This window comes from Notothenia rossii (assembly GCF_949606895.1).
Source record: "Notothenia rossii genome assembly, chromosome: 4".
NCBI lineage: Eukaryota > Metazoa > Chordata > Actinopteri > Perciformes > Nototheniidae > Notothenia > Notothenia rossii.
The window spans coordinates 30,508,648-30,534,560 of record NC_136902.1 but is presented as its reverse complement, the minus strand read 5'-3'; the positions used below and the strand labels follow the sequence as shown (position 1 = coordinate 30,534,560).

The 25,913-nt window shown below is 41.7% G+C and overlaps 1 protein-coding gene across 14 annotated transcripts in view; it reads right to left on the bottom strand.

The window, feature by feature from the left end:
• agrn (agrin) overlaps window positions 1–25,913 on the bottom strand; it is a 272,513-nt gene that overhangs the window by 79,082 nt on the left and 167,518 nt on the right. For all 14 annotated transcript variants that reach the window (XM_079677600.1, XM_079677608.1, XM_079677611.1 and 11 more), the window contains 3 exons: window positions 14,515–14,739; window positions 11,645–11,869; window positions 8,363–8,569 (listed from right to left, as the gene is read on the bottom strand). In XM_079677600.1, coding sequence (XP_079533726.1) covers window positions 8,363–8,569; window positions 11,645–11,869; window positions 14,515–14,739 — 657 coding nt within the window. The remainder of the gene's footprint in view (window positions 1–8,362; window positions 8,570–11,644; window positions 11,870–14,514; window positions 14,740–25,913) is intronic.

The following is a 25,913-nucleotide window of genomic DNA, read 5'->3' as shown; positions in this document are numbered from 1 at the left end:
TCTGTTAGAGGGGTTGGGGTTGCTGTCATGGAAACTGCCCCTTGTAATGACACCACCCATGGCTCCATCATTATTGCGACTATTATGGGATTAGATGGCATCACAGGGGGCAACTTGCCATGTTTTGGAGCCTCGTGATTAATTTATCAGCTCAGGATCGTTCAGTAGTAGTGCCTATGCTGGGGTGAACGATCAACGGAGGCCATTAAGTTGTTTTACGTTGATTGAAGCAATGGGATAGGTAATGCAATTGTTACCTGTTCATCTTAACTTTAAAACTTTACAACTGAGGTTTAGTGTAAAAAGGTTTGTATACTGAAGGTTATCCATAAGAAGCAATCTCGCTTGAAAAGTGAAGTCAAAATAGTGGTTGCAAAAATTATTCTATTCTGTTTTCTTTTTCTAGAAGTCTATGAGAAAATGACCCTAATTATCACTTGAATAATTCAGCCAGGGGGAAGGGCAGCTTACACAACCCTAACCCTAACCCTAACCCTAACCCTAACCCTAACCAACATTTTCCTAGTAAGTTTACAGTTATAGTTTCTGGTTCCAAGGGTTTCTCGTTACAGGTTTATATTAGTTTTGCTAATTAAGGTCTCATTAACAAATAATTATACTATAAAGCTGGGTATGTTTAAGGATTTAAGCTACGCTTTCTAACATATGATTCTTTTTGATCTTTCTTATTGCCAACATTTTTCTTACAACTTTAGACACTAACTTTGTCTGGAGGCAAAAGAAAACCAAGATGGCCGTCGTTTAGCTCAGTTGGTGGAGCTGGTGGCCCATGTACATGCGGACGACCTAGGTTTGAATCTGTCCAGGGACCATTTGATGCTCGTCATCCCCTCTGTCTCCCCCTTTCAATACTTTTGTTTTAATAAAGCCACTTTTGGTAATCCAAAAACAACACCAAACACCAAAGCGAAAGTCTACGCACCAATTGGTGACTACGCCCTCGTCATATATACAGTGTATGGTATTCCATTATCTCCTACTATTTTTACTGCTAACTTTTGGCTTAACAAATATTTCTAGATGTCGAGCAAGGCCCCCATTTTTGAAGCAAATCTTCCATACTTAGAAGGCGGAAAACATCTATTGTTTTTTGTGTTTGGATACCAAGCTGCCGTCTCTAAAGAGCTTGGAGGTGCTACACAAATATGTAAGCTTCTCAATGATGCTTGATTTGGCACACCTTCAAAAACAATTGACTTCCCGTGATCTCTTTCTGACTCCTCACATGTGTCTGAAAGTGTGTGTGTGTGTAACAGTCGTAAGCCTGTGATCCGGGCTTAACCGCGCAACCTTGGTCTGCATAAAAGTTCACCAGCCCACTTCCCAAGGACGGGCTCCTCAAACACAACTGCAGCCTTTGATAACGCCTTAGTCTCCTTTTCTCTTTGTTTTACACCCATAAAAAAGATGAAAGAAAGTAACCCTCCAAAACTAATTTTTTTTATCATCCTCTACCTCTGGGGGGAACAATTTCTGCCTGATTCATTAAGTGGAAAGGGTGTAAGAAAAAAAAGAAAGACATGACAAAATCCCCCAAGTGTAAAAATCTTATGACACATTTAAAAAGCTGTCTTTCTCTTGGTTGCAAGCAGGAGCTTTGAAATGGCAGCCTGTCACAACTAAGGCTTGTGGGATGTTGTTCAGAAGCCTGTTCCAGCTCTTTCTCTCACTGGTTGCCTCCCAGACACTTAAATTCAATCTTCTTCATGCATGTATCAGTGTTTCTGTCAGCTACGTCCAGAACAAACCCGAGTTGCCGGGTTTAAACCAAGCTATTTTTATTTCTATGTGGGAATTAGCTTGACAGTTGAATGGGAACATCTGCAGTGCCAAACACGTGATAAGCCTGGTGGCCGAGGCATTGTTTTAGTGGCTGAGCAGGTGCAGTGAGTGGGCGGGGGAAAAGTCAAACTGTGAAAAAAATCATGAATATTTCTTTCTAATCAGGGATTCTGGTGTACGGCTGTGAACTCTGCTACAGTATGTTCCTGTACCATGAGGCTGGTGGAAGAGACTTTACGTTCTGAGTGTGTCTCCTCACTGCAAGCGGCTGTGTAACTTCTCTTTCTTAATTAGTGTGGTATTTGAATGGCACAGCCCTGCTTCAGGCCAAGGAGGGGATTACTACAGGTTCGGCCATGCTATATCAACACGAGAGGTCTTGGATGAAAAAATTGAAAGGACATGTTCGTCCGATGTTGATATATGCCCTCCTGTCCAGTATCATTACCACCCTCTTACCATCACCATCTGACTGGTAAAGCCACTTCTAAAGCTTAACAAATCCCCTGTAAGGTGGCCGTGATGGCACAGCACTGTCTGCCATTGCTGCAGTGAGCAGGCGCACTGTTAACCCCCTCCGTAACATGTCGCTGAAATGCTGGGAGATTATTTTGGCGAGAGCTTCCTCCCATCTCCGCTCAGCTCATACATATGTAAATTGGACTTTTCCCCCCTCGGGTCTGTATGCAATTCCAAATCGCTGCCTGTTTTCTTTTTTTGCGGGGCAGTGAATCTGTGTAATCCAGGTGATGCTTGTAGTAGCCAACTGGCAGGGAGAATCACCAACAACCTATTACAACGCGGGACTCAATGTTCATCGTGCCCCGCCCTCTGTGATTTTCACCTGCAGGGCTTTGATCCGACTCCCTTTGCCTCCCTCACATTAAAAACATTTATGTATTATATTAGTCGAGGGGAAAGGGAGGTGCAGACAAAGGGCTATATTAGCATACAGCAAAAGGGATACCCGCGGGCTGTGTCTGTCTACTAGTGAACACTTATCACAGGCAGGAGGGGGGCTCTGTACATATCAAAGATAGGAACACGCTGCTCTTCAAACATGGTGACAAGCAAAAAACTGCGAGGGGGAAAGAAGAAAGGCATGCTGGGATCCCTGATTTTTGTGACATGTATCCATCAGAGGTGAGATGACGTCTAAAAAGGAATCCAAAACGAGCGATATTATCCTCGAGGATTGTGACACAGGAAGTTTCAAATATGATTTCTCGATTTGATACAAAAGCAAACATAAGAGAAAATTAAAACGACTGTGCTTATTGCACGTTTAATTAAGTCTGGAGAGCTAGAGCAGAGGAAACAGGAAATGAAATCAAATAAATTGGCGGACTGTTTGGTTGATGACACCGACTACGCTTCGAGTCACTGACGGCACCCTGTTGACCCACAATCCTCTGCAATTTCTGCTGGATGGCAGCCCGCAGGCGGCAGTAAATGGACCGGCGCTCCCTGGCTGCTGTCAATCCGGCTCCCTCGGCACTTCCTCTAATTAACTTGATTAGGAAAAACAGCACTAGTGATCTCAGTCTGACTCACATACCCGAGCCGCCGACTGTTTGTGAGTCCAATCACTGCAGCCAGCAGAGATGCTAATCAAATAAACATGCAAATAATAAAATATTCTTAACAGAGTTTTGACATCTAAGGTGACTGCATTTCCTTTCCCGTTTTGCAAAGCTCTTTGTCAATGACAAAGTGTCTGCCGTTGAGTGATTTCGCGTTAACCTCCGAAGGCGACAGACGACACATTTCAAGCAACTCGGTCGCACTTCCTTTAGTTAATTTTTCTTCTTCTGCGCTTGCAATCAAAAATGCACACTCAGCTGTGCACACAGAAAATGTCAAAAAAGCTGTGAAAAGAGATTTATTCACCCAGAAATAACTAGCCTCTTTCGTTTGTTCACACTTAGTTTACCTGACAATGTGTTACTCTCTTACTGTGTGTTTCAGTGTTTTTTTTAAGAATTGTCCTCGTCTTAAAAGCCCAACTGCGGCTTGTATTTATGCTTCATGAACTACCAATTAAGAGACTCTCCACTTTCTATTCTGCTAACACCAGACGCGAGGCCAGTACGTCGACAGGCTCCAAGGAGTTGTGGTGAGCAACAGCTTCAATTGATTAAAAGTGCTACTGAATATGCCCTAAAATAGCCTGAAGGGGCAAATAAAGAAGAAAAAACACATTCTGGGAAAGAAGCAGGGAGTGATACTGTATAACTTGGGCCAAGAGAAAGAAAACAAATGTTGTTGTTTTTTAGCCTAAAGAAGTTTTGAGTTGAACAACTTTAGTCTGAGTAGACTACTGTAAGTCGTTTGTGAATAACTCTCATATATTTGGCTGTTTTTTTACTGTTAGATCAGTTCATTCTCTTTTACTCTTTTACTTAAACACACACAACCAGGTTAGGGACAACTCTTCACGGTGATGGAACCATGTCCTTTCAAAGCTTCATTACTCACGCTGCAGCTCCGAATATCTTTACATAAAGCTGCAGGCACTATATCTCTGGTCCAAGCAAAAGCACATTAAGCAGAGTACATTACACACAGGTGCAAGGAGGAGTTGAGGACCCACTAAGCTATTTTGATCATTATTGGTGAAAGCACGGTAGATGTGGACTACCTTCTGTCTTTTTCTGACAAATCATCAGCATTTTACAGCTTTAAAGCCGAAAGTATAAGAATCCTTTTGATGAGCCTTGAAATAACCAACCAAATAAGGAAGCAAAAAAAAGAAATGTGAGTCTTTGAAAATGTTAGTGTGCCAATACTACCACTATTGTTTGGTCCTCTAAATAGAAAACTGCAACAATATCCAACCCTGCACGTACACTTCCATGTTTATTTCGTGCTGCTGCCCTGCTGTGCTGACATCATACAAGGGAGAATAAAAAAAACAGGACTTTTACTTAATCTTAAAATGTTCTGTATGATGAAACGTGATGAAATAAAGTCCAGAGTAGAAAGGAATCACAACTGTTGATTTGGATGCCAAACCAGCTGCCTCTTTGCTGATGAAATATATTTCCTTTCTTAAGTGTCACAGCACTTAAGATTCAAGGAAAAGATTTGTGACTCCAGCTGGATGTAAGTTAATCAGCTAAACGCCATGCATCTCAATCTGTAAATTGACCAGCTTTAGATATCAATGAAATAGTTCCGGGGAGGACAGCAGTCGGGAAATATAGACATGTGTTGCATGACCATTCTTTGTGGAGGCGAGGGTTGACACGGGAGTGGGGGGGGGGGGTTGATATTAGGGCACTGTCAACCACATGAAAGTAGATTTACGACGGTGCCAGAACTGGAGAATTTCATCCGTTTGACAGCTGACAGGGCGATCGATCACCCGGCCCCGACGCACCACTCAGCCAATGAAACAAGGAGGGGGATCGTAATTGATCAAATAATGATAATTTAATATATCAAACTCTTCCTTTGCAGATGCATGAAAGTTCGCCTGAAGCCTTCAAAATCTGTGCGCCACGATCACACAGCGAGCATTGTGGAGGCTTCTTTTGACACTGCCAGTCACTGTCAGAGTACAAGCACAATAGAGCACAATAGAAGTGTGTGTGTCCCACATTGTATACAGTGTGTGATCAGTGTGGGCTATTGATCGATCTCTGACAAGGCAGGCTTTTCAGAAGATGGAAAGACGCACCGAACAAAAATCTCATATTGCATTCATCCGTTTTTGAAAAGGGCTTTTTTTATGTCTCTGTAACTTTGACTTAATCCTTCTAATAGTGTGTTTACTTATTAAATGAAAACACACAAATGTGTGCCATGAAGCGCTATTTACGCCCTGTATTTATTCTCCATTAATGTATTTGCGTGATACTCTGGCGAAAGCCTATCACCGTCTCCGGACTTTCTTGAATCAATCTTAAATAGAGGAAACAAGCCATTAAAGATGTCTTGTATGTTTTAAATACCAGTGAGTTTTTACATTTCTAGTCAATCATGCTGCTCTCATTTTATGACTAATTTAACTGACATTCTTTTATGTTTTGATGAACCCTTTCCAGAAATTAAACAATTAACAATTTGTTTGCTTGTTCTCTTGCTGACAGCCCCCAAAAAGCATGAATTCAGACTTTTTTTAAATACAATTTGGCATCAAAATGTAGTTATTACGGCATTCTTTTGATGCGTTAATTGCAATTAAATCACAACAAAATCTGATTGCTTCAGCTCGTACCGCTGTGGTTAACCAGATGAATTCAGCTGCGCGAAGATTCGAGAAGAAGAGCCTAAAAATCCTTTTGCGTTAATTGTGATAAAACACTGACAGAAAGAAACATAGAAAGATCGGGGACGGAGAAAGAAGACTGAAAGAAAGTAAGAAAGAAAGTTGTAACATGTGCATGGACAAACACACACACATGCCTGCATATCATCCGTCTGACTAAACCAACAGCCTCTGTGGGCACCTACGCTCGCCTCTTCTGATGTTTAATTAAAACTGAATAGAGGGAGGGGGGCGTTTGTGGCGCTGTGTTTTGAAAAATATGCAAATGTCAATAAAAATGCATTAAAGAAACATACAACCAGTCGCTGACGGCTGTGATGCGCAAGGGAAGGGAGGAAGGATGAATAGAGAGAAGGCATGTAACATAACAAAATAAAAGAGGGAGGAAGAGGAGGCTGAAACACCACTTGGCAGAAATAATGAAACGGAGCAAAACACATAAGAGCTCGCACTGCCGGTTCCCCGTATTTAATTTATGCACAGTGCAGATGGACAAATAATGCTAATGAGAGCTGGAGCCTCCCGATGCTGACAACTGGAGATAACTTTGGTATTCAGCTCCACCCTGACGCCTGGGGGACAGACACATCCCTCTGGTTTTATCACAACAACAATGGCAGTGTGGAGGGGCACTCAGGACAAAATAACACACCGTGTCTGCTGTGTGGATTTGTTGGTTGAGGTATTATGTATGACACCAAGCAGCACAAGCTTCGGGTTTATCATGCATGCTGGGGTATGGGGTTATGATGGGAAACAACAAAAACGGTTCTAATTCAGGAGATGGTTTGAATACTACAAGATCAGCCGTCAAAACTCACTTATTAAGAGGTGCTAACGTGTAGGTACACCCAATTCAAAGGCATAGATTACTGTCAAAGCTCTTTAAAGATGTTACTTTTCTCAGGAAGGAAGATCAGAATGAATGTAAAAAATGAATGAATCATCATTAATTCTAAGTTAGAAAAAGTTAGTTAGAGGTTTGACTGTTATATGGATACATAGAGTACGGTTTAGGTGCGAAAGGCGTGAAACCTGCGAATGGTGTCACAGGAAATTTGACAACTGTTTTTCAAATGTTATCATTTCTGTCAAGTCAACACATCTGTTCAAGCCTGTTCAACTCCCGAATGGATACCTACCAATAGTTGTTTGCAATTTTAATTAAATAATGGCCTAATTACGTTTACCCACGATTTTTCACATTTAATGCTAATGTTTTAAAAATGATTTTGCTTTAGCTAAATTATTTTGAATAATAACTCAAACCTTGAAGAAACAGAAATAAGGGATTCCAACCTAACCCTAGCAGTAGAAGGAATGCAGTCAAAATACAACCATAGTGACGGTTTTAATCTCAGAAATGGCAAAAAATATGGATATTTTTGCATTCATTGGCCAGGTGCAAGTTTTATGAGGTGATGGTGAGAGGGGTTGTGAGGTTAAGAGCTTGCATGCAGAAAAACAGGAGTCAGATGTGAGCGGTGTTAAGGCAGGTAGGAACAGGAGGAGTTGTTTTTGTTGACAGGAAATAAAGCACAGAGAGCAGGGACAGAGGAAGACTTCTCCAACCTCACGGATCACATCTTTTCAGCGGGGTAAACAGACGGAAAGGACATTGATGACACAAAGAGACAGAAGGAGCGAGAGGAAAAAGACAGCTTTACAAGACCCCTGCTGTTAGGTCCTTTGGGAGCAAGGGGGGAGGGCTTCACCCCTCAGAATCCACCTGATGAGGTCGCCCACTGGGTGACCCCACTTTCCACCTGCAGCCAGGCAGCCAGGAGGACGACCACAGGGACAAAGACAGACAGACAGACTGAGTGACGCACTGAAACAAGAAAGAATAGCTTTTTTTATATACAGGAATAAGCAACACACAAGAGACAAAGACAGAAGAGGAGGGAGGGAAAAATACGACAAAAGCCACCGAAGTGGAAGACTTGCATTGGTGAAGGAGTAGAAAACAGAGAGTGTGAATGAATGAAACATGAAGGTGGCGTTTCATTTAGTTTGAGATGGAGGGATGGAGCGTGACAGGGATGAGGAGATGGATGGGAGGTGGAGGAGTGAAGGCACCGGGTTTTTTTTGTAAGGAAGGCACACAGTCGGCTTGAGTTTCCCCAACAAACCCCCCTTCTTCAAAGAGCATCACTCAACCGTTTCTCAGTAAAGAACAGACATACAAACAGTTGGCCTAGAAGATAAAGAAGGGGAAAACACACATTGAATATGCATTAAAAGTAAGCAGGGAGAGTTCCTTTCTCTTCCTTCGGCTCCACTCACCACAGGGCCCCTGTTGCTTGATGGAGATGAGGGTCTTGCTCAGACACTCGGTCTTGCGTCGCATGCAGTCGTTGGTGTAGGTCTGGCCGTCCTTGCCGCACACGGGCTTGTAGGTTCCGTCGCACTCGATGGGGTCGCAGGAGCAGCGGGCTTTCAGCTGCTCCACCAGACACACGGCGTTGAAGAGACACTCCTCCTGACAGTCATCTGGAAGAAGGAGACAGGGAGAAAGGCAAGGCAAGTTTATTTATAGAGCACCTTTCAACACAAGGCAATTCAAAATGCTTCAGAGAAATGAAAGACAAAAAGGGAATTTATATAGAATTTGTGGATCGTCCAAATGGTAAATGGACTAGATTCATATAGTGGTTTTTTTTGTCTTTGTGACACCCCAAATTGCTTTTAAATGTACAAGTCAGCCTTCACCCGTTCAGACTAATTCCTAGAGAGGCAGATGCTTCCATAAAAGTCGCCACCTGCTCTAACCCTAACCCTAATTTCCACACATGAGTCCATTCCAATAGGAGCAGGTTGGGGAGATGTATCCAAGGACACATTCACATGTTGACTTCAGGGGAATTGGGATTGAACCCCTGACCTTCCAATTGGAGGATAACCATTTACCTCCTGAGCCAGAGACTATTTGGATTTCTCTTTTGTAGACCAATCGGTAAACTTGAATGGAAGCATTTGTTATTGTAACATGTTGTCACTAAAGACTGTCAGGTTCTCTTTTATTGTCACACGTCTTTTTTTAAGAGTTGGTTTCCAGAGGATTATTTAGGTAAAAGTGTGACAGGCTGATTACTATTAAGGAAACGATAACAGGAGAACTCTGCAAGCGTAAACAAATATTTCAAACTAGAAAACTAGGAGTCTGATAACGGGCACATTTTGATTTCCATTCAAACAGTAATTACATGTTAGGGTGGACTGATGCCGTTGGTACGGTTAAAGATTTTCTTTCAGCAGCAGAAAGGCGGTTTAACAACTCACCAAAAATGATTATATGTTACCATGATTAAGTTAGTTGTAGTGTATTAGTGGTTTTAAGAATAATTATGGACTGTTCACAACTAAAGAAAACATAAAAAAAATCAATGTTATTATATTTAATAGAAGAAGTAATAATAACAAATTTAAGACCAGACACATTAGGTTTAAGAGCTGGCTGGTGCACGGATACAAAACTGGTCATAAAAAGGAGTCTCTCTTTATTACTTTATGTGAGTATTTGCCTGGTTATTGTAGCAGTCCATTTGTTGTTGTCTTAGAAATCTTTCATGTTGTATTTGATGAACTTGAGGTAAATTCTCTGGAGAGTATTGATTGCTCTTACCGAACAAGACTTTGGAGGATGAACCTTTTAGATGTTATTTGAAAGTAATAGTTAGCAGTAGTTCCTCTTCAGGATAGTGTGTACTACATTTAAAGAAAATTTTCTTAACTTTTGGGCCAAAAAAATCCTACTTTGTAATTGTCAAGCCATGATAAGCATCACGTTTGCCATGCTCCCAAACTTAAATGAAAAAAGTTCCCCAAAAACTTTATTAAATTAGAAACCTCAAAGGAATTCAATATTTTGTAGGGTCAAGTTAAAGTCTAAACTATTATATTCATTAAATTCTGACTCCCTAAGCAGAAATCTACAGTGTAAATTGGGAAGAAAGAAAGGAAAACTGCTAATGTGCGACGGCAAATTTGCCATTGAAGTGAGCAAATCCAATTTGAAGCAGGCCTCTGTTCTGGAGGCGCCCACTTGGTTTGGAATTTATTTCATTCCTGATCAGTGGATCAAATTGGTACAGCAATTCAATTCCTTTTTCTGCTTTCTTTAAAAGCCTGTCATGCCATACTTAATTACATCGCCGCTGTATCTGAGCGAGAGGGCTACAAGGATGTGTAATGTCATGGTTATAAGTCGAAATGGCAAATTTCATTACGACACCAATTTGTAATTTGCTTTGGGATATGATTTCATGGATCTCTGTTTTAAATTGAATCATTCTTTCATTTGAAAGAGGCAGAGAAGAAATGAAAAAAATAAAAAAGATCATCCATTTGCTCAAGAACATAAAGTCAGAATGGGAATTTGTGCGATTTTAATCCCCCCGCTCCTCCATCAGTCTGTCAAGCGGGGCGGACAGGAAGATGTGTGTGTGTGTTTAAGAAGTGTGTGTCACTTTTTTGTTGACTGTACCAAAGGGGGTCATGCAGCGACCTATTCTGGTTTTGGTGTTGTCAGGGGGTCTCAGGACATGACTGAATCAACACAACAGTAGGTTTATCGGGCCCCCAGCCGACAACACAGCAGGGAAAAATTGGATTTCCTCCGATGGTTATCAGATGTACAGTAAAAGCTTACAGGTCTGTGTTGACTGAGGCTTAAACCCCCTGTTTTAATAGCACAGATAACAACCCTGCAGCCTCTTGTCTGGCCGGAGGAGACTACTGCTGGCATGGATACAGAACGGACCCCAAGACCCCGGAGTCATTTATCTCGGTGCCGAGCAGCGGAACGCAGTTACACAGTCAACTACAGTACACCCGATCAAATATTAGAAAAAAGTCATGTGTATTGGACATATCACCATGGGTTGCAAATGTGTTGTGACTGTTTTGCCTCCTGCATATTAAAACCCATACTGTACATACAGTTTTCTGATTCTGTTCAGTAGACCCATGTCGTGCATTTGGAAGCAAATATCTTAAGAATATATGAGACATTGTTGGGGTGTTTTTAAGTTGAATCTTCAGATGTGTTATCTCCGGAGCATTGTAGATGAATTAAAGGGGCACTTATATGCTTTTCTGGTTCATGTGTGGGACTTTGCTGACTGTTTACATGCACAGACACCTACAAACTACAGGAAAGGGAAAAACCCCAAAAACACAAGGCTTGGGCATTCTTTATGAAAATTACAACAATAGCCAATTGCTGGTGGATCAGTTGGTTATAAAAGGTTACATTTCAGAAAGGATGGTTTGAGTTGCTAGATTGTGGAAAGTATTGAGCTGATTTAGCTCAAGTCATAGCTATTATAACAATGCAAAGTAAGGGCGAAATCATAAATGGCTTGCCTAACAGTGGGACGTAAAAATAAAAAGCCTGCGTTGGAGTTACGAGTGTGTGACTTTCCCTTACTTCCTTTTATGTCTACCCACTAGCAGACTTTTTTTTCTTCCCTCAGCTCCACAATAACCGTGCTTTATGATGGAGCAAGATTCTGAAAAGCTCTAAATTGAAGCATCCCAGTTGACTTTCAAACAAACTGCCCTTACCCTCCCTTCTGCATTTCCCATTGTGGATCTTCTTGACCTTGATGCCTTTCCGCCTGCCGGTTGCTTCCATGGCGCACTTGCTGGGGTATGTATGTCCGTCACTGGCACACAGAGGCTCGCCCCCCGGGGGGCATGACTCCGGCAGGGGAGAGAAGATGGACTGGCGGGTGATACTCTCCACCCGGCACTGCGTGGTCAGACTGTTCTCATTGTCTTTACATGGGTCTGTGGAGAGAAACACCTTCATGAAGCCAGGAACGTCAAACACTTTTATCATGGATTACATTTCAAAATCTATTCTTCTTAATTAGACCCTGTGGGATTGAAAAAGAGAGCTTTAATCAAAGAACATATCAGTCAATCTTTGTTCCTCTGTAAAAACAGTAAAGCAATTACTTGGCATGGGAAAAAAAAACATTAGAATATATCAGGATGTGGTCAGGTCCTTTTTTTAAAATGCCAGTAAACAACAAAACGTTTGGAAGCATTAACTTTTGTTTGCCTAGTAAATTGAAAAAAGAAGAGACGAGAAAAGACAAATAAAGGGAAGAGCAGACATGACCCTCCATCACTGTGGCTCCACAGATACTATCAGGGGACCAGCAGCTGATAGGACCTTGGATGTAAAGTTGAGACAAGGAAATGGATGAAGAGACGGTGCTTCGATTTGCTCCCTGGCACCTCCCTGCTTACAGGGGACTGTCGGCTTGGCACGTTGGCCGTATCAGCCATGATCATAATGGAATTGGTTTGTGGATGTGCGGGACGGGGGGGGAGTGACTTCATGTTATAGGAGCTTTATCCTGCCCGCCACGCATTTCAGCATGTAGGAAGACAAAGGATTTATGTAGCACCGTGACTTATCGAATCGCTGCCAAGCTGCCGGCAACTTATTCAAAACGCACCGAGGATGAAACACTCTATCGTCGGGAAAGGCAAACACAAAGAGAGAATAAGGGGGAATGCTTTCCAAAGACCTCTGGCAGGGATGCAAGGAGCAACAATGCGGAGACACAAAAAGGGAGTTTGTCGGCGGCGGGGCTCGGAGGCCGGAGTGACCGCTCGGCTCTGGCCAGGCCTGGGATTGTCTTCTATCAGCACAATGCAAAGGCTTGCAGGAACTAGTAACCAAGCAAACAGGTTTTTTTTTTATTTATCGTAATGCATGCAGCGTCTCGGCATGACGCAGTGCCTCATCCGCCAGCCAGGCTATTATCTGAGGGAAAGACCATTACTTCCCATAAAGTGAGAAGAACAGCTTCCAGGATCCATGCTTTCGTCTAGCTGAGCAAGTAGGGTAATTACAAAAAGAATGGCCTGTTTGCTGCAAAGACTAGCAGTGCGTATAAATCAAACGCCTTTGTCCAGCTAGGGCTAGCGACTTGAAATAGCAGAGGCTTTAGATGAAATGGCTGCAAGGAGATTTAGAGGACCATAAGGGCCGATTTGTCCCCCGAGCCCTGGCCTTCCCCAGGGAGGTTGGGCCAACTCAGGTCACTTTGGCCGACTCCGGCTGGATTTATACGAGCAACCTTAGGCTGGCGGACCTGCACATCCATCTCTCTTTCCCAGCATGCAGCTCTGTCTCCCGGAGGCTCAGGCTGCTGAGAGACAGAGCTGCTGTCTGCTTCTCTTTCCCTCCATCTGGCTTCAAACAAACAAACAAAACCTCAAAGTTGAGCGCCTTGGGAGTAAACAACTATCGCCTGATGATAACAAGGATGAGCAAAAAAAAGAAAGAAATCCGGGTTCCGACGATAACGACAGCGGCGAAGACTTACTTAGAGAAAACAACAATTTGCACCGCAGGAGTACCTGTGTGAAGCAAAGCAACATGAATGAAAAATGAGAATTAGCAAAGGCGTGCCGTAAGTAAGGGGGGTTTGTGGAGGAGAAACAAGACAAAAAGCCAGAGGTAGTAAACAGAGAAGAAAAGGAGAAGAGAATCTTGGAGAAGGAAAAGTAATGATTCCTGTCATTTATCAAGAAAAAGTGCCCTAAAAAATGAGCATCCAGCAGCTCAATGTGAGGGATTTCTGCTTTTCACTTGTTTGTTATCATTATCTCTGCAAGGTGTAAGCCTGTAGGGAGATCATGGTGATTGTGTGTGTGTGTGTGTGTGTGTGTGTGTGTGTGTGTGTGTGTGTGTGTGTGTGTGTGTGTGTGTGTGTGTGTGTGTGTGTGTGTGTGTGTGTGTGTGTGTGTGTGTTTCTGTGTGTGTGTGTGTGTGTGTGTGTGTGTGTGTGTGTGTGTGTGTGTGTGTGTGTGTGTGTGTGTGTGTGTGTGTGTGTGTGTGTGTGTGTTTGTGTGTGTGTGTGTGTGCGTATCTGTCTTTCCACAGCTAATCTCAACTAATATTGATCCTTACAGTATTATTCGCTCTTTTTGTTTTTACTGATTGATGATTGTATGCTCAAGGACCTCTCATTGTTGTTGTGATTCACACTTTTTGTAAACAACATTTGTATTGATTTTAAACCGTCACTGACTCCCCCCCGACTGCTTCAATATCAAAAGGTATCTCCTAAATGGCTAGGTCTTTTTCGTAACTCAAAAACTGACATTGAAAGAAAAAAGGTCAGTCTAAGTTTGAACAATAGACAATAAATATGATTTCCTTACCCTATAAGTCATGATCCCCTTGAGATGGCATGAGATGGTACACATTTGGTCATCTTGATGGGACAATTTAGTGAGGTTCAACTGTTTTGGTCTTTGATGAGTGCTTTTTCTAGTTGTAATTTTTGTAAATCATAACGATAAAAAGTTGGTACCTTGGGCTTTGACAAACTCTAATGGCCACTTATTTCCTTTTGCTGGACCCCCAATAGACTAAATGAATGTATCAGTAAAATAAAGAAACCACTCACCGCAGTTCCCTTGGTATTGCACTCTGATGTTCTTCTGGTTCTTGCAGGCATGCTGATGGAGCTCACACTCGTTGCGATAGTCCTTCCCGTCGCTGCCGCACACGGTCTGTTCGCGCTTGCCCTCGCAGCCGAGGGGACACATGCATTTAGCTGACACGCCGTCCGAGGACTCGGCGCAGGTACTGCCGTAGCTGCAGGTCACCTCGGAGCAGGGGTCCGTCAGAGCTGCAGGCGGAGACACAGACATGAAAACAAGGTTTAGAAAAAGCAAAGGAGGGGAGAATACAGCTGTCAAGCGGCTGAACTCCGGGACACCCTCTGTAACTGTACACTGGAGTGCACCATGGATGACAGGCCACCTTGTTTAAGTGGCTGCTGGATGCTCAGAGCAGTTATTCTGGGTTTTGAAGAAGTGCTCGACACCCCTGGGTAAGGACGAACTGCCACAGCTGTGTACTGCTACAAACACGGTTGGTTTCCAATTGATTCAGGAGCTTTGCATTCACAACACATTCTCTATTGCTATGCTCGAGTATGCTTTAATCGACACGGCTGAAAAGCAACCCTCTGAATATTTTCCTTTCCAAAAATGAGACTCAGAGAGAGCGGTATTCCACCCCGGAGGACTTTGTTTCCACTCTAATTAAACAGCGTGCCACTTGTCGCTGAGTGACTCACTCCAACGATAGGACAGGGTGCAACTTTTTAATTCCGCCCGTATTCAAGCTTTTCCTCTGGATTCATATGCTTGACAAAAGGTGGCCATCAGATTACTATCGCTGTCATCTCGCTGCGTGATACATATTTATGACTGTCAGGGACAAACACGCTCTCCCGTGAGAGCGCCGGCAGCCCTCTCATTTCCTAAGCATGCCACTTTTAGAATAAACATTTACCCATGTCTGATATTATCCCCTCTTTTGTTACAACCAACATGAAGGATTTAATTTAAAGGAAGGTGGGTATATTGAATCGCATATATTTTGCATTTTGTTTCAGGACTAGAATATGCACAGCAGATATATTATGGATGTGTAAGGAGACAGTAGTGCTACGAGGAGTGCTCTTGATCAAAGGATTCCCCCCCACCTCGCTTTCTTCATCTTCAGGACACATTTTTTTTTTCTACCCCCATTTCTTTTTCCGCCCCGCTCCTGTCAAGTCCTTTTGAGGTTCAGTAACTAACACTTTTTCATTGTATATGTGTACTGTATTACAGCAGGGACTGGCTCTAGGCATAATTTATGACAAAGACGGCTCAGAAGTAACTTCAAAATAAAGTACAAAATTATAGCTCTAGACTAGGGGAGACTCATGGGAAATGACTTAGTGAAATCATAAGTCATTGTGAGCCATCTGTGGTGCTTTTAGAGGCAGACAATGATGACTAGATAGCGATTGGGTCTAATCATGTGAACAATGACACACTGATGGCGCCGCGGAAATGACCTTGTTGCCAGAACAGGTAAAAAGTCCTGTTAAATCACACACGCTACAATCACTACACAATGCCCACTTATAAAATAGCACGTGTTCTCTAGCGTATAGCAGAAATAACCTTCAGCCATTTTGTTTTGATGCACCTGCTGTTGAAGATGGTTTGAGTAGGCCTGTGTCCTGCCAAGTAGAAGCACCTTGTCTGGGCGCTTCTGTAAATTGGTGGTTGTTAAGGCGGCAGTCACACCTCCCGAGAAAAAGAAAAAAGGAAGAGGAGGAAAGAAGCCCAGCGATCACCTGTTTACTTTGTGACAGGAAACCTCCTCGCACTTCTTGATCTCATTAAATAATAGCCCAGGCTTGCTCTTCCTCTCTACCCCAGCCTCCCTTACCAGCCTGTTGACAGCGAATAAGGGTGGGGGCGACAGTAAGGAGCACAAGAGCAACTTAGAATAGGAAGCGGAGGTAGGGGCTCCTGATTTGAATGCTAACAGGGGCCCATTTGGATACGAAGCGCGGCCTCGATGGGGTGTTAGTGCAGATAAGCCTCCCTTCTCAGACTCAGACAAGAAGGCAAATTGCCTGAGCGAATGTGATCTGTGTAACAAACCCATATGACTGAAAAAAGAAAAGAAGAAACACGCTTGCTGAAGTAAACATCACAGAGTTCTCGCTTATATTTTTCTCATTATTATCATGTGAAAGGTGGCAAAAAAAAAAAAGAGTTGAGAAGTCGGCAGAGCCGGATTCGCTAAATTAGAATGATCCTCGGTGCCAATTAGATCAGTCTCCTCTCGCTGGAGGAAAGCTCAGCGAGAGTTTAGATGGCAAGGATAATAAGAAATTAAAAAGCAGATAAGGATACAGATAGACTGGGCGATAAAGACACAAAGTGACACTGAAGATGGCGTTCCAGCACAAACAGAGATGACATCACTAGCCTATGAGTAGAGAGGAGCCCGAAGAAAGGCCAACTTTCTGGGGGCTAATATAGGGCTGTAGGAAGGAGTTGGCATTGGACCACTTAGTGTACGTCCTCTTAACTTAAACCCAACAGTATTTTTAGACGTTTTTTGCTTCGATGCCTCAACAAATACCTGTGCCATCATTAGCAGAACATTATGAGAGATTTTCACAATTTGTTGTACAACATAAAACACGTAGATAAATACCCCACTGTGAACATTCAAAGGCTCTTTGTGCGATCAAAAAGGTGGTTGCTAAAAGGTGTGTAAATTAGACAACAAAATGTCATCACGGCAAATATTAACCACCTTTAGCTTAGCGGTGAAGAGTCACGCAACTATTGACTAGGTTATTTTAGCATTGCGTTTGCTTTTACTTTCTGGCAATTGCATTTACTGTACGCTTCAAAAATCATTAAAGTGGTGAAAATATTTTTTACCAGTCTCAACTAATATTATAAACATCTATTTGCTAAATATCTTTCTACAAAATTACAAAAAAACATTGTGTTTTTTTAGGGAGCCCTTGCTATGCTAACTTCTGGCTTCCGGCTACACAAATACGTCATTACTGCAATGCTCTATTCAACACTATCACTTGATTTATCCACATGAATTTCCCCACAGCTTATTTTCCAAAGCACCTTGGACGTATTCCTGCTAGTTAATCAAAGTCAGACCTGGATTTGATTGGCTCTCTAACTGAACAATGGCTCCAAGTTTTTCTAATCACAGGCATGCATCATTTGGATGGACACACCTCCAGGAATATCTACACTCAGCAGGTTTGCTCTGTTTGAATCAGAGTGCCGGCGCTGCCTACCAGTTGGAGAAGCATTGTCTTCCTGCTAATTGTGAATTCAGGTGCCGTAGCCAATCCTTGATACACACCTTCACCTCCACTCAATCCGAGCTGCAGATATGACTTCAAGAGAAATGTTGAAACAAATCTGTTTAATGCCAGCAACTCTGAGTCTGTCCTCCAGCATGCATACAAATGCAATATTTGCCTTTAAGTTGTGCAAACCTTTGCAGTAATACTACATGTATTTGCACGTTAGAGAAAATAAAATAACATGCGCTCAGCAGCTTGGAGTGCAGAGCTGCTGAAGCATTAGTGGTAGTACTGAATAATACTGGGTATTCCAGCCATTATGGTTTCATCATGAATATGTTAATATTAATACAAAAACACAACTGTATATTTTAACACATTTGTTGTTGTTATATATTATAGTACAGTACAATGTGCACGTTTTTACCTTTACATCTTTTGTTTCTTATGTATCGATTATTATGTTTCTTTTTATTGCAAATTTTACTTGAATTTGTTAGGTTCTAAGAAAAATGTAGGTTCTTAGAAAAATGTGTATTTTTAATGCACAATATTTACTTTAACTTCTTATGTTTGTAAAAATATATTTATTTTATTTATTTGAAATCTCATTTTATTCCTGATCCTGAATGAAGCAACTTTCACAAAAACGAATTTCCCCTGGGAAATGTAATGTTCTGATTCATGTGATTGATTCTGCTTATGTATAATCTAATTATTCAAGGTCTCATTTTATTGAGTATAACGTTGACACCGTGCAAACTAAGAAGTACAGAACTTTCAGAAGAATAATCTGGAGAGCAGGTGATGTCTCCCTGAAAATTGGGGCAGAGGGGTTTTTGGAAAGAGGGGGGATTACAGTGATCCTTTCCCCTTTCATCTCTCCCCCTGGCAGCCAGCAGACATCCAGGAAGGTTGGGGGGGGGGGGGGGGGTTCAGCTTCCCTCTGATCCACTGTTTTGCGTTGCACTTTATTAATGCTTCATTAGGGACAGGTAACTGTCAGCGCCATGCTGGCTTTACCTGATGCCCTGCCGCCACGATAACTGCAGCAGCCGGTGTGTGTGTGTGTGTGTGTGTGTGTGTGTGTGTGTGTGTGTGTGTGTGTGTGTGTGTGTGTGTGTGTGTGTGTGTGTGTGTGTGTGTGTGTGTGTGTGTGTGTGTGTGTGTGTGTGTGTGTGTGTGTGTGTGTGTGTGTGTGTGAGTGTGAGAGCATTCACTTATTCCGCTGAACATTTGCAGGCAGCCATGGAGTTCAGATAAGTCTGGCAAGTGAGTGTGTGATATATATGCGTAGGTATCTGTATCTGTGTGTGTGTGTGTGTGTGTGTGTGTGTGTGTGTGTGTGTATCTGTGTGTGTGTGTGTGTGTGTGTGTGTGTGTGTGTGTGTGTGTGTGGGGGGGGGGGGGGGGGGGGCGCCTCCCGTTGTGCTGCTAGTGATAAGGGAGGGAGCAGGGGGTTGGAGCTAATCAAATGCAATGATGCGATGTGGGGGGACTTGGCAGTGTGTGTTCTAATCAAGAACCCACCCCCCAACCCCATCACCAGCAGGAGAAGAAGAAGAAGAAGAAGAAGAAGAAGAAGAAGAAGAAGAAGAAGAAGAAGAAGAAGAAGAAGAAGAAGAAGAAGAAGAAGAAGAAGAAGAAGAAGAAGAAGAAGAAAATGCTAGATATGAACAGTAAACCAATATTATTTGCTTAATGGTTGAGAGAGGCATTTGGACCATACATTGTATTTAAAAAGGGGATGTAGTGATGTTAGCCTTTGCAGACTACTTTCATGCACAAAGAACCTATATAACACACTACAGGAAAAGGAAACAAAAAAAACAAAAAGCAGAATAGGGCCTCTAACATTTAGTGTCTATCCAACCTAGCTGAAACATGAAAGCTTTTCTAACTTGCTGTTAATGCTTTGTTTACAACCTACAGTAATGCACTGTTTTAACTTGAAATCCTTTTGTTTACAAGTGTATGTAATCTGCGCACAAATCTTAATGGATGCAGTTTATAGTAGCCTCAAGAGTGTAAAGTAAAAAGAAATAGCACTATTTATTTTATTTTGTGTTAAATAATTCACTGGCATTCAACGGCATTTATGCCATCTAAATCTAAAATACTTGATTGACAAGCAATGAAGTGCAAGTACAAGTGAAATGCAGGAAGGCAACAACGAGCACTTCAAATGAATATGAGCGTGGTGGGGGTTTCAACAGAGACGAGGAAAGGCTTACAGTTGAGAGGTGGTGAAGGAGAGAAGTGTGTTGAAGTGAGATAAGGCTAAGGGTCAGAACGGGAGCAGGAAAGAGGCAGTATGGAATGGTAAGAAAATAAACAAGATTAACGGACTAGATCAATACACACCAATATCTAAGAATTAAATATGGATGAGGATGTGCAGCCCAACATCTAAACCAAACGATGAAGAGCAGGAGGCAGGGACTGAGGGAAGGCCAAAAGACTAACAGTTCTCTACACCTCTCCAACATGCTGGGCGCACAAACACACACTTGTGCCTTTCAATTTCTCTACTGTGAGGCCAATGGCTGCGAGATGATTCTCTATGTTTGATGTAGTTCTTCAAAGAGCGCCATTGAACGGCAGCTGTTGCTCTTTTTTAAACACGTTTTGCTGTTTTACCCTTGAGAATGGAAAAAGAAAAGCCCTCATCACTGTCCAGCCTGCTGGAGGTCTCACAGTAGTGTGTGTGTGTGTGCGTGTGTGTGTGTGTGTGTGTGTGTGTGTGTGTGTGTGTGTGTGTGTGTGTGTGTGTGTGTGTGTGTGTGTGTGTGTGTGTGTGTGTGTGTGTGTGTGTGTGTGTGTGTGTGTGTGTGTGTGTGTGTGTGTGTGAGTGTGTGAGTGTGTTTGTTGGCCGGATAGATTTCAACCAACATGTCTGAGATATGGGAAATGCAAAACTGAAAAAATAAGGGATAAAAGCATAAGGAGTTGAATCACTGTACAAAAGAAATAAATTAAAGATAAAGAGATAAATGACATGATAAGACACAGAGATGCAATTCTTTAAGGTCTTATGATTCCAAAATAGACAATTTTATACCGTAGCTGTCATTTTCCAGGCAGATATCTTTCGCTTGAAAAGGTACAATAAAGCACAGGTGGTTTGCTTAAATGCCCATTGGGCTGAGTGTCAGCAAGAGGGCAGGACGGGTTTAAAATGGTCTGAATGTGACATATATGAAACCCACATACAGAGATGTATAGGTAGTTTAAAGGACAACACACAGTTTGGCAAAAAAAACGGTCATAATAACATCGAATTTGGTGAGGATTCAATTCTTTACCGTGAAATGTACAGTTGGATATTTGTAAACATTTTAATTTGTATATTAATAATTTAAGATGTAAATTAATTCCAATTTATTTGTAGTACTTTCTATTTTGATTGTGTCATTTGGTGGCATCAATGTGTGCATTTGATAGAGATAATGGAGCAGTTGCTTTAGGGCCTCATATACAGAGCCCCCACCCCCCCCACACAGAGCCCCCCCACATATCAAATCCCAATGTAACCCCTGCGTATAGGGGCAACTACAGCTGGAGACATCTGTCCTGGTCCTTTAGAACTTTTAAGTCTGGACAGGTTAAAAAAATATCAAAATAAAGATAAGTGTGCCAAAACAACAATTGAGAAGCTGAGGGTCTCTAGACTTATTAAAATGCTGTACATGAGGAAAGTGATCATGACATATTGTGTTGTACAATCAATCCAATGTCTAGCGACAAAGGTCCCATGATGACCACCCTGTAGAAACTTACTATAACTGACTTTATTTCAATCACGTAATCCACACAGGCAATCTAAAAGACATGTGAGATAAGTATAATAGAAAAAATCAGATTGACAGTCTATTTAACCTTGGAGCCTTCCTGTCACCTTAACGGCCTCTGGGAAAAAGTAAGTATTACGTATTGGAAAACTGTCAGTGCTTGTAGAAGTAGTCTCTCAGGCCTTTTGAAAGCAACAAAGAACATCTTTTGCCTCATTTTCACTGCATGGTTTGGCTTGACTCGTCAGCCTGTAGCTTTTTTCTTTATCTACTGCAGATAGTGTAAGCAAGGTTCTAAGCGGATTTCCAAAGCCACATCTTGGGAAACTGCCTTGACATAATCCTTAATGGGAGTCCTTTATTGGCAACCAAATAGAGCGATATCTGCATCTTTTAGAGTAAAGTGTTAGTCCTTGATTTTGCAGGCTGTCATTTTGGTTCTAGTAAACAAACTAATTGCAATAATAACGGTAGCTTGGCTAGTTAAAAAGGTGGGTTTTAATCTTGACCTAAATGCTACAAAAAAATTACCAGTTAATTTATTGAACTTTTGCTAATGGAAAACAAACATTGTTTTGATACCTTGTATCAAACAATAGTGAGATGAAAATCATTAGTCCCAGTTAGCAAATTTAGCACAACAGCAAACATTTACACTTAAGCTACAGTATGGTTCTATGGATGAAGCACTAACAGCAACAAGCAAGCCCTTTGGCTATAGTGTGCACAAACGTTAAAAAGCTGAATAAATCAAATGTGCAAAAACAGCTTTATATAACAAACAGAAAACACTAAGATGCTGTGATTTGGGGCATTTCATTGTTTTCATCAGAGAGCAATGCATTCAGAACGTCACCCTGGCTGTTGAAATAAGTACATGGACTCATTGGGACTAAGTGGCACATATGCCACAAGTTCCCTTTCATTAGCTCCTGATTAACAGGAACCGGTGGTGGGGGGGGGAGCCAAAATCAGCAGTGATGTGCAGCGAAGCGTTGGCTAATCACACTTGGCCTTTGCCATCAACATTTGCTAATGACTGATGGCCGCTGGGCACAATATGCTGTTCAGAGCTGCTGAAAAGTCAGTTACTGTACAGTGTGTGATGGTCCTTGATACAAACACATTCACATCTGTATGAACACACACAATATCAACACATTGTCCTACAGTATACACACATTCATGAAGCTTCTTGACAGTCACATGCAAATAAAGGTCTTTTTAAAACAGTTTTCTGTCACTTACTAATTCAAAGATAGTAGTTTTAAAAAAGCTTTCCTAAAGTAAATTGTTCTCTATTGGGTCAGTGCTGCAAAATGAAAGATGTTTATTTCTGAGATACAAAATTAAGATTATTTTCTAGTTTTTTTCCCAGGATCTCCCACTTTCTTTATGACTGCTAAGCAATTTACCTCTCCCTCAGCAATTCTAAAAACTGCATAAGAGACGCAATGTGGGAAGGGAATACCATGTTGGGATTAAACTGCTCACACAGTGTTTCGTGTCTTGGCTGTAAATGGTCAGAATCTGGTCAGGACTTTAGCGTTTTCAATGATTTGTTCTGTACTAAACTAAAAGAGCAGCAGCAATGTCAAAGAAAACTTAATCAACACAAAAATACAAGAATTTATCTCTTGTGAGCAAATGCAGAAAAACCACAGTAATGAGTGCTTGGAACCGAAGATTGAGAATCAATTGAAAAAACAACAAACCCGCTGTTTCTCTACATTTGTCTCTCTCTGTCGCACACACAGACATTTGCAATCAGATACAGTAAATGCCTCAAATCAGCAAGCCCATTTCAGCGATAAAAAAAAAGGTGCAATATAGGACCTTGTTTAACATGAAAACAATTTAATTTCAGCTTTTTTGATAAGCACGTCTGGGGAGAAAAACGAAGCAAGCTGCAGGAGGAGCAGAGGGTAGCGCCATCTATTCAGTGTAAATAGTAGATGAAAATAACTTGTATTGATTCTGTTCCTTTTCTGGCAAGCAATAATAATTCAGACTGGCTGTGTGTGTGTGTGTGTGTGTGTGTGTGTGTGTGTGTGTGTGTGTGTGTGTGTGTGTGTGTGTGTGTGTGTGTGTGTGTGTGTGTGTGTGTGTGTGTGTGTGTGTGTGTGTGTGTGTGTGTGTGTGTGTGTGTGTGTGTGTGTGTGTGTGTCTATTATTCTAATTGTATGGACAATTGTTAGGCCTAGGAGTGAGAAACAAACACATTCTAGGGAGAAATTAAGAGAATATTGGCCTGTCCTCACAATACTCACAAATAATGAAGATAATATGATAGAGAGTGAACAATAAACAAAGTAAATTGTTGTCAGGAAAAGTAAGTCAAATGGGCAGCATCACCAGTCAAGCGATTTGGATAAACACTATAAAACTGACCTTTTCAATTGACGGACAAATATACATTTAATGGTGTTTTTTTTTTGTTATTCCAATTTGGACAGGATGTAGTGTTAAGAAGACGCAACACAGAGAGGAAGTGTTTAAATCAGGCGTGCTCCACTGACACGGACAAAAAGCAGAAAGCTCTAGGGTGTGAAAAGAGAAGCCATGGGAAATGTTTCGTACAACCACTCGGTTTCCTCAAAAAAAAAGATTTACAGCCCTAAACAAGCAGTCATGAAACCTTAGGTTATGTACAACTTTTATACGAGGGAAATAGTTTTAAAAATAACTATTTTAGTAGCTGAATCGAATGTATAATAATGCTATCTAAATTTCATTTCAAAGTTATAATCATTAGGTTTCATCATCATCACTCTTTATTGCCTTAATCTTTTCAAAAATACCACCTATTTTTTATTATCACTGGGGAAAATGTCAACGTCACATGCAAATTGCTCATAGTACATGCTTGTATTGCGTTATTACAGTGCGTAATATGATCTCATTATGTTACCCCATAAGGCTACCTGATGGCTGTCTTACAGATGTATTAAAGTCACTGTTAATGCAAACCAAAGCCACTGACTCAGCTTTGCATTACAAGCTGGCTTTTAAAAAGCAGCAACAAGAAACGCAATCTGTCGTCACCAACCTTGGTCAGCATTGATATCGAGCCTACAAATGAAAGCTTTGATGTAACATAGCCATTTTGGAGCTTTTTACACTGCAGATAAGGACTTAAAAACTGTCACTCACAAGTCTCTTCATATTCTCTTCTTCTCAGGACTTCTCAGTCCTGGTGACATGATCTTAGTTTCTGTTTTATTTTGAAGTTCTCTCAGTGTGTCAGATCGGTTTCTGTCTTTGTGTTTGTTCCCGCTTGTTTTGATTGTCCCTCCTGTCCTAGTTTAACTGGTTCACAATTAGCCCTGAAACTACATGACCTCCTGTACACCTGCACCTTACCCCCTCATTAGTTCAACTTCTATTTCAGGTCTGGTTTCCTGTTAAGTCGAGTTCTTGTTTGTTGTGAATTTGTAGTACGAAATGTTCTTTTCTGTTTGCCTTGTCTTGCCTGAGTTATACCTAAAACCTAATAAGTTTTCACATTTCGCCTGCCTTGAGGTCAACCTTGCCGTGACATCTGGTCCTGCAGAGTTTTCTCCTCCCACTCATTCACATTCTGACCGTGCTGTAAACAGTCTCTCATTAGATGGCTAACATGAACACCAGCAGGACTCTTGGTCCTGGCGACCCGGATCAATATCCACTGCTCTACTTCTTCATCGGGGCATTCAGACCAGACAATGCGATGTGATTCACTTTCCACACACACTTGACTATCCTAGCGTCTGAATATGTTAACACTAGAAGAAGTTAAAAGTTTTAGCATCGGGTTGCTCACTTTTAATCAGCGCCGGTGGAACTCACAATCAATCTACCATTGAAAGCAAGGCGCCGCGTAAATTGCCCTTTGCTGCCACAATGTGAACACAGTGTTACTCCGGGGAGGGAGTGCAGTCGATGGAGTGGGGCTTTAATAAGTAGCAATGCAGGAGTGGTGTAAAGTACAGCGAGGAATATAGATGTTTATAAGATATTGAAATTGTATTGAAATTTGACCATCATGTTCAGCCCTGATATAAAGTTTTATCAAACTGGCCGTAGGATTGTTGACCTCCTGAACTCTCGGAAGTATCTTCACTTTCATATGATTATAGCATATGTGTGCTTATAGTCCACATATTGGTTCAGTATTTAAGTCTACATTCAGTTTCATCCCACTCAACTTTATATGTATATATTCTTGCATTTTACTTGCACCATTGTTACGGTGGCCGACCCGTGCCAATGCGTTACACCGACCCAAAACACTTCCATTGGGAGAAACGCGCTGCAGTTTCAAAACGTTGCAATTAAAAAAAATGTGCAAGACACATGCAAATGAAGAAACATCTTCACAAACTTGACGGA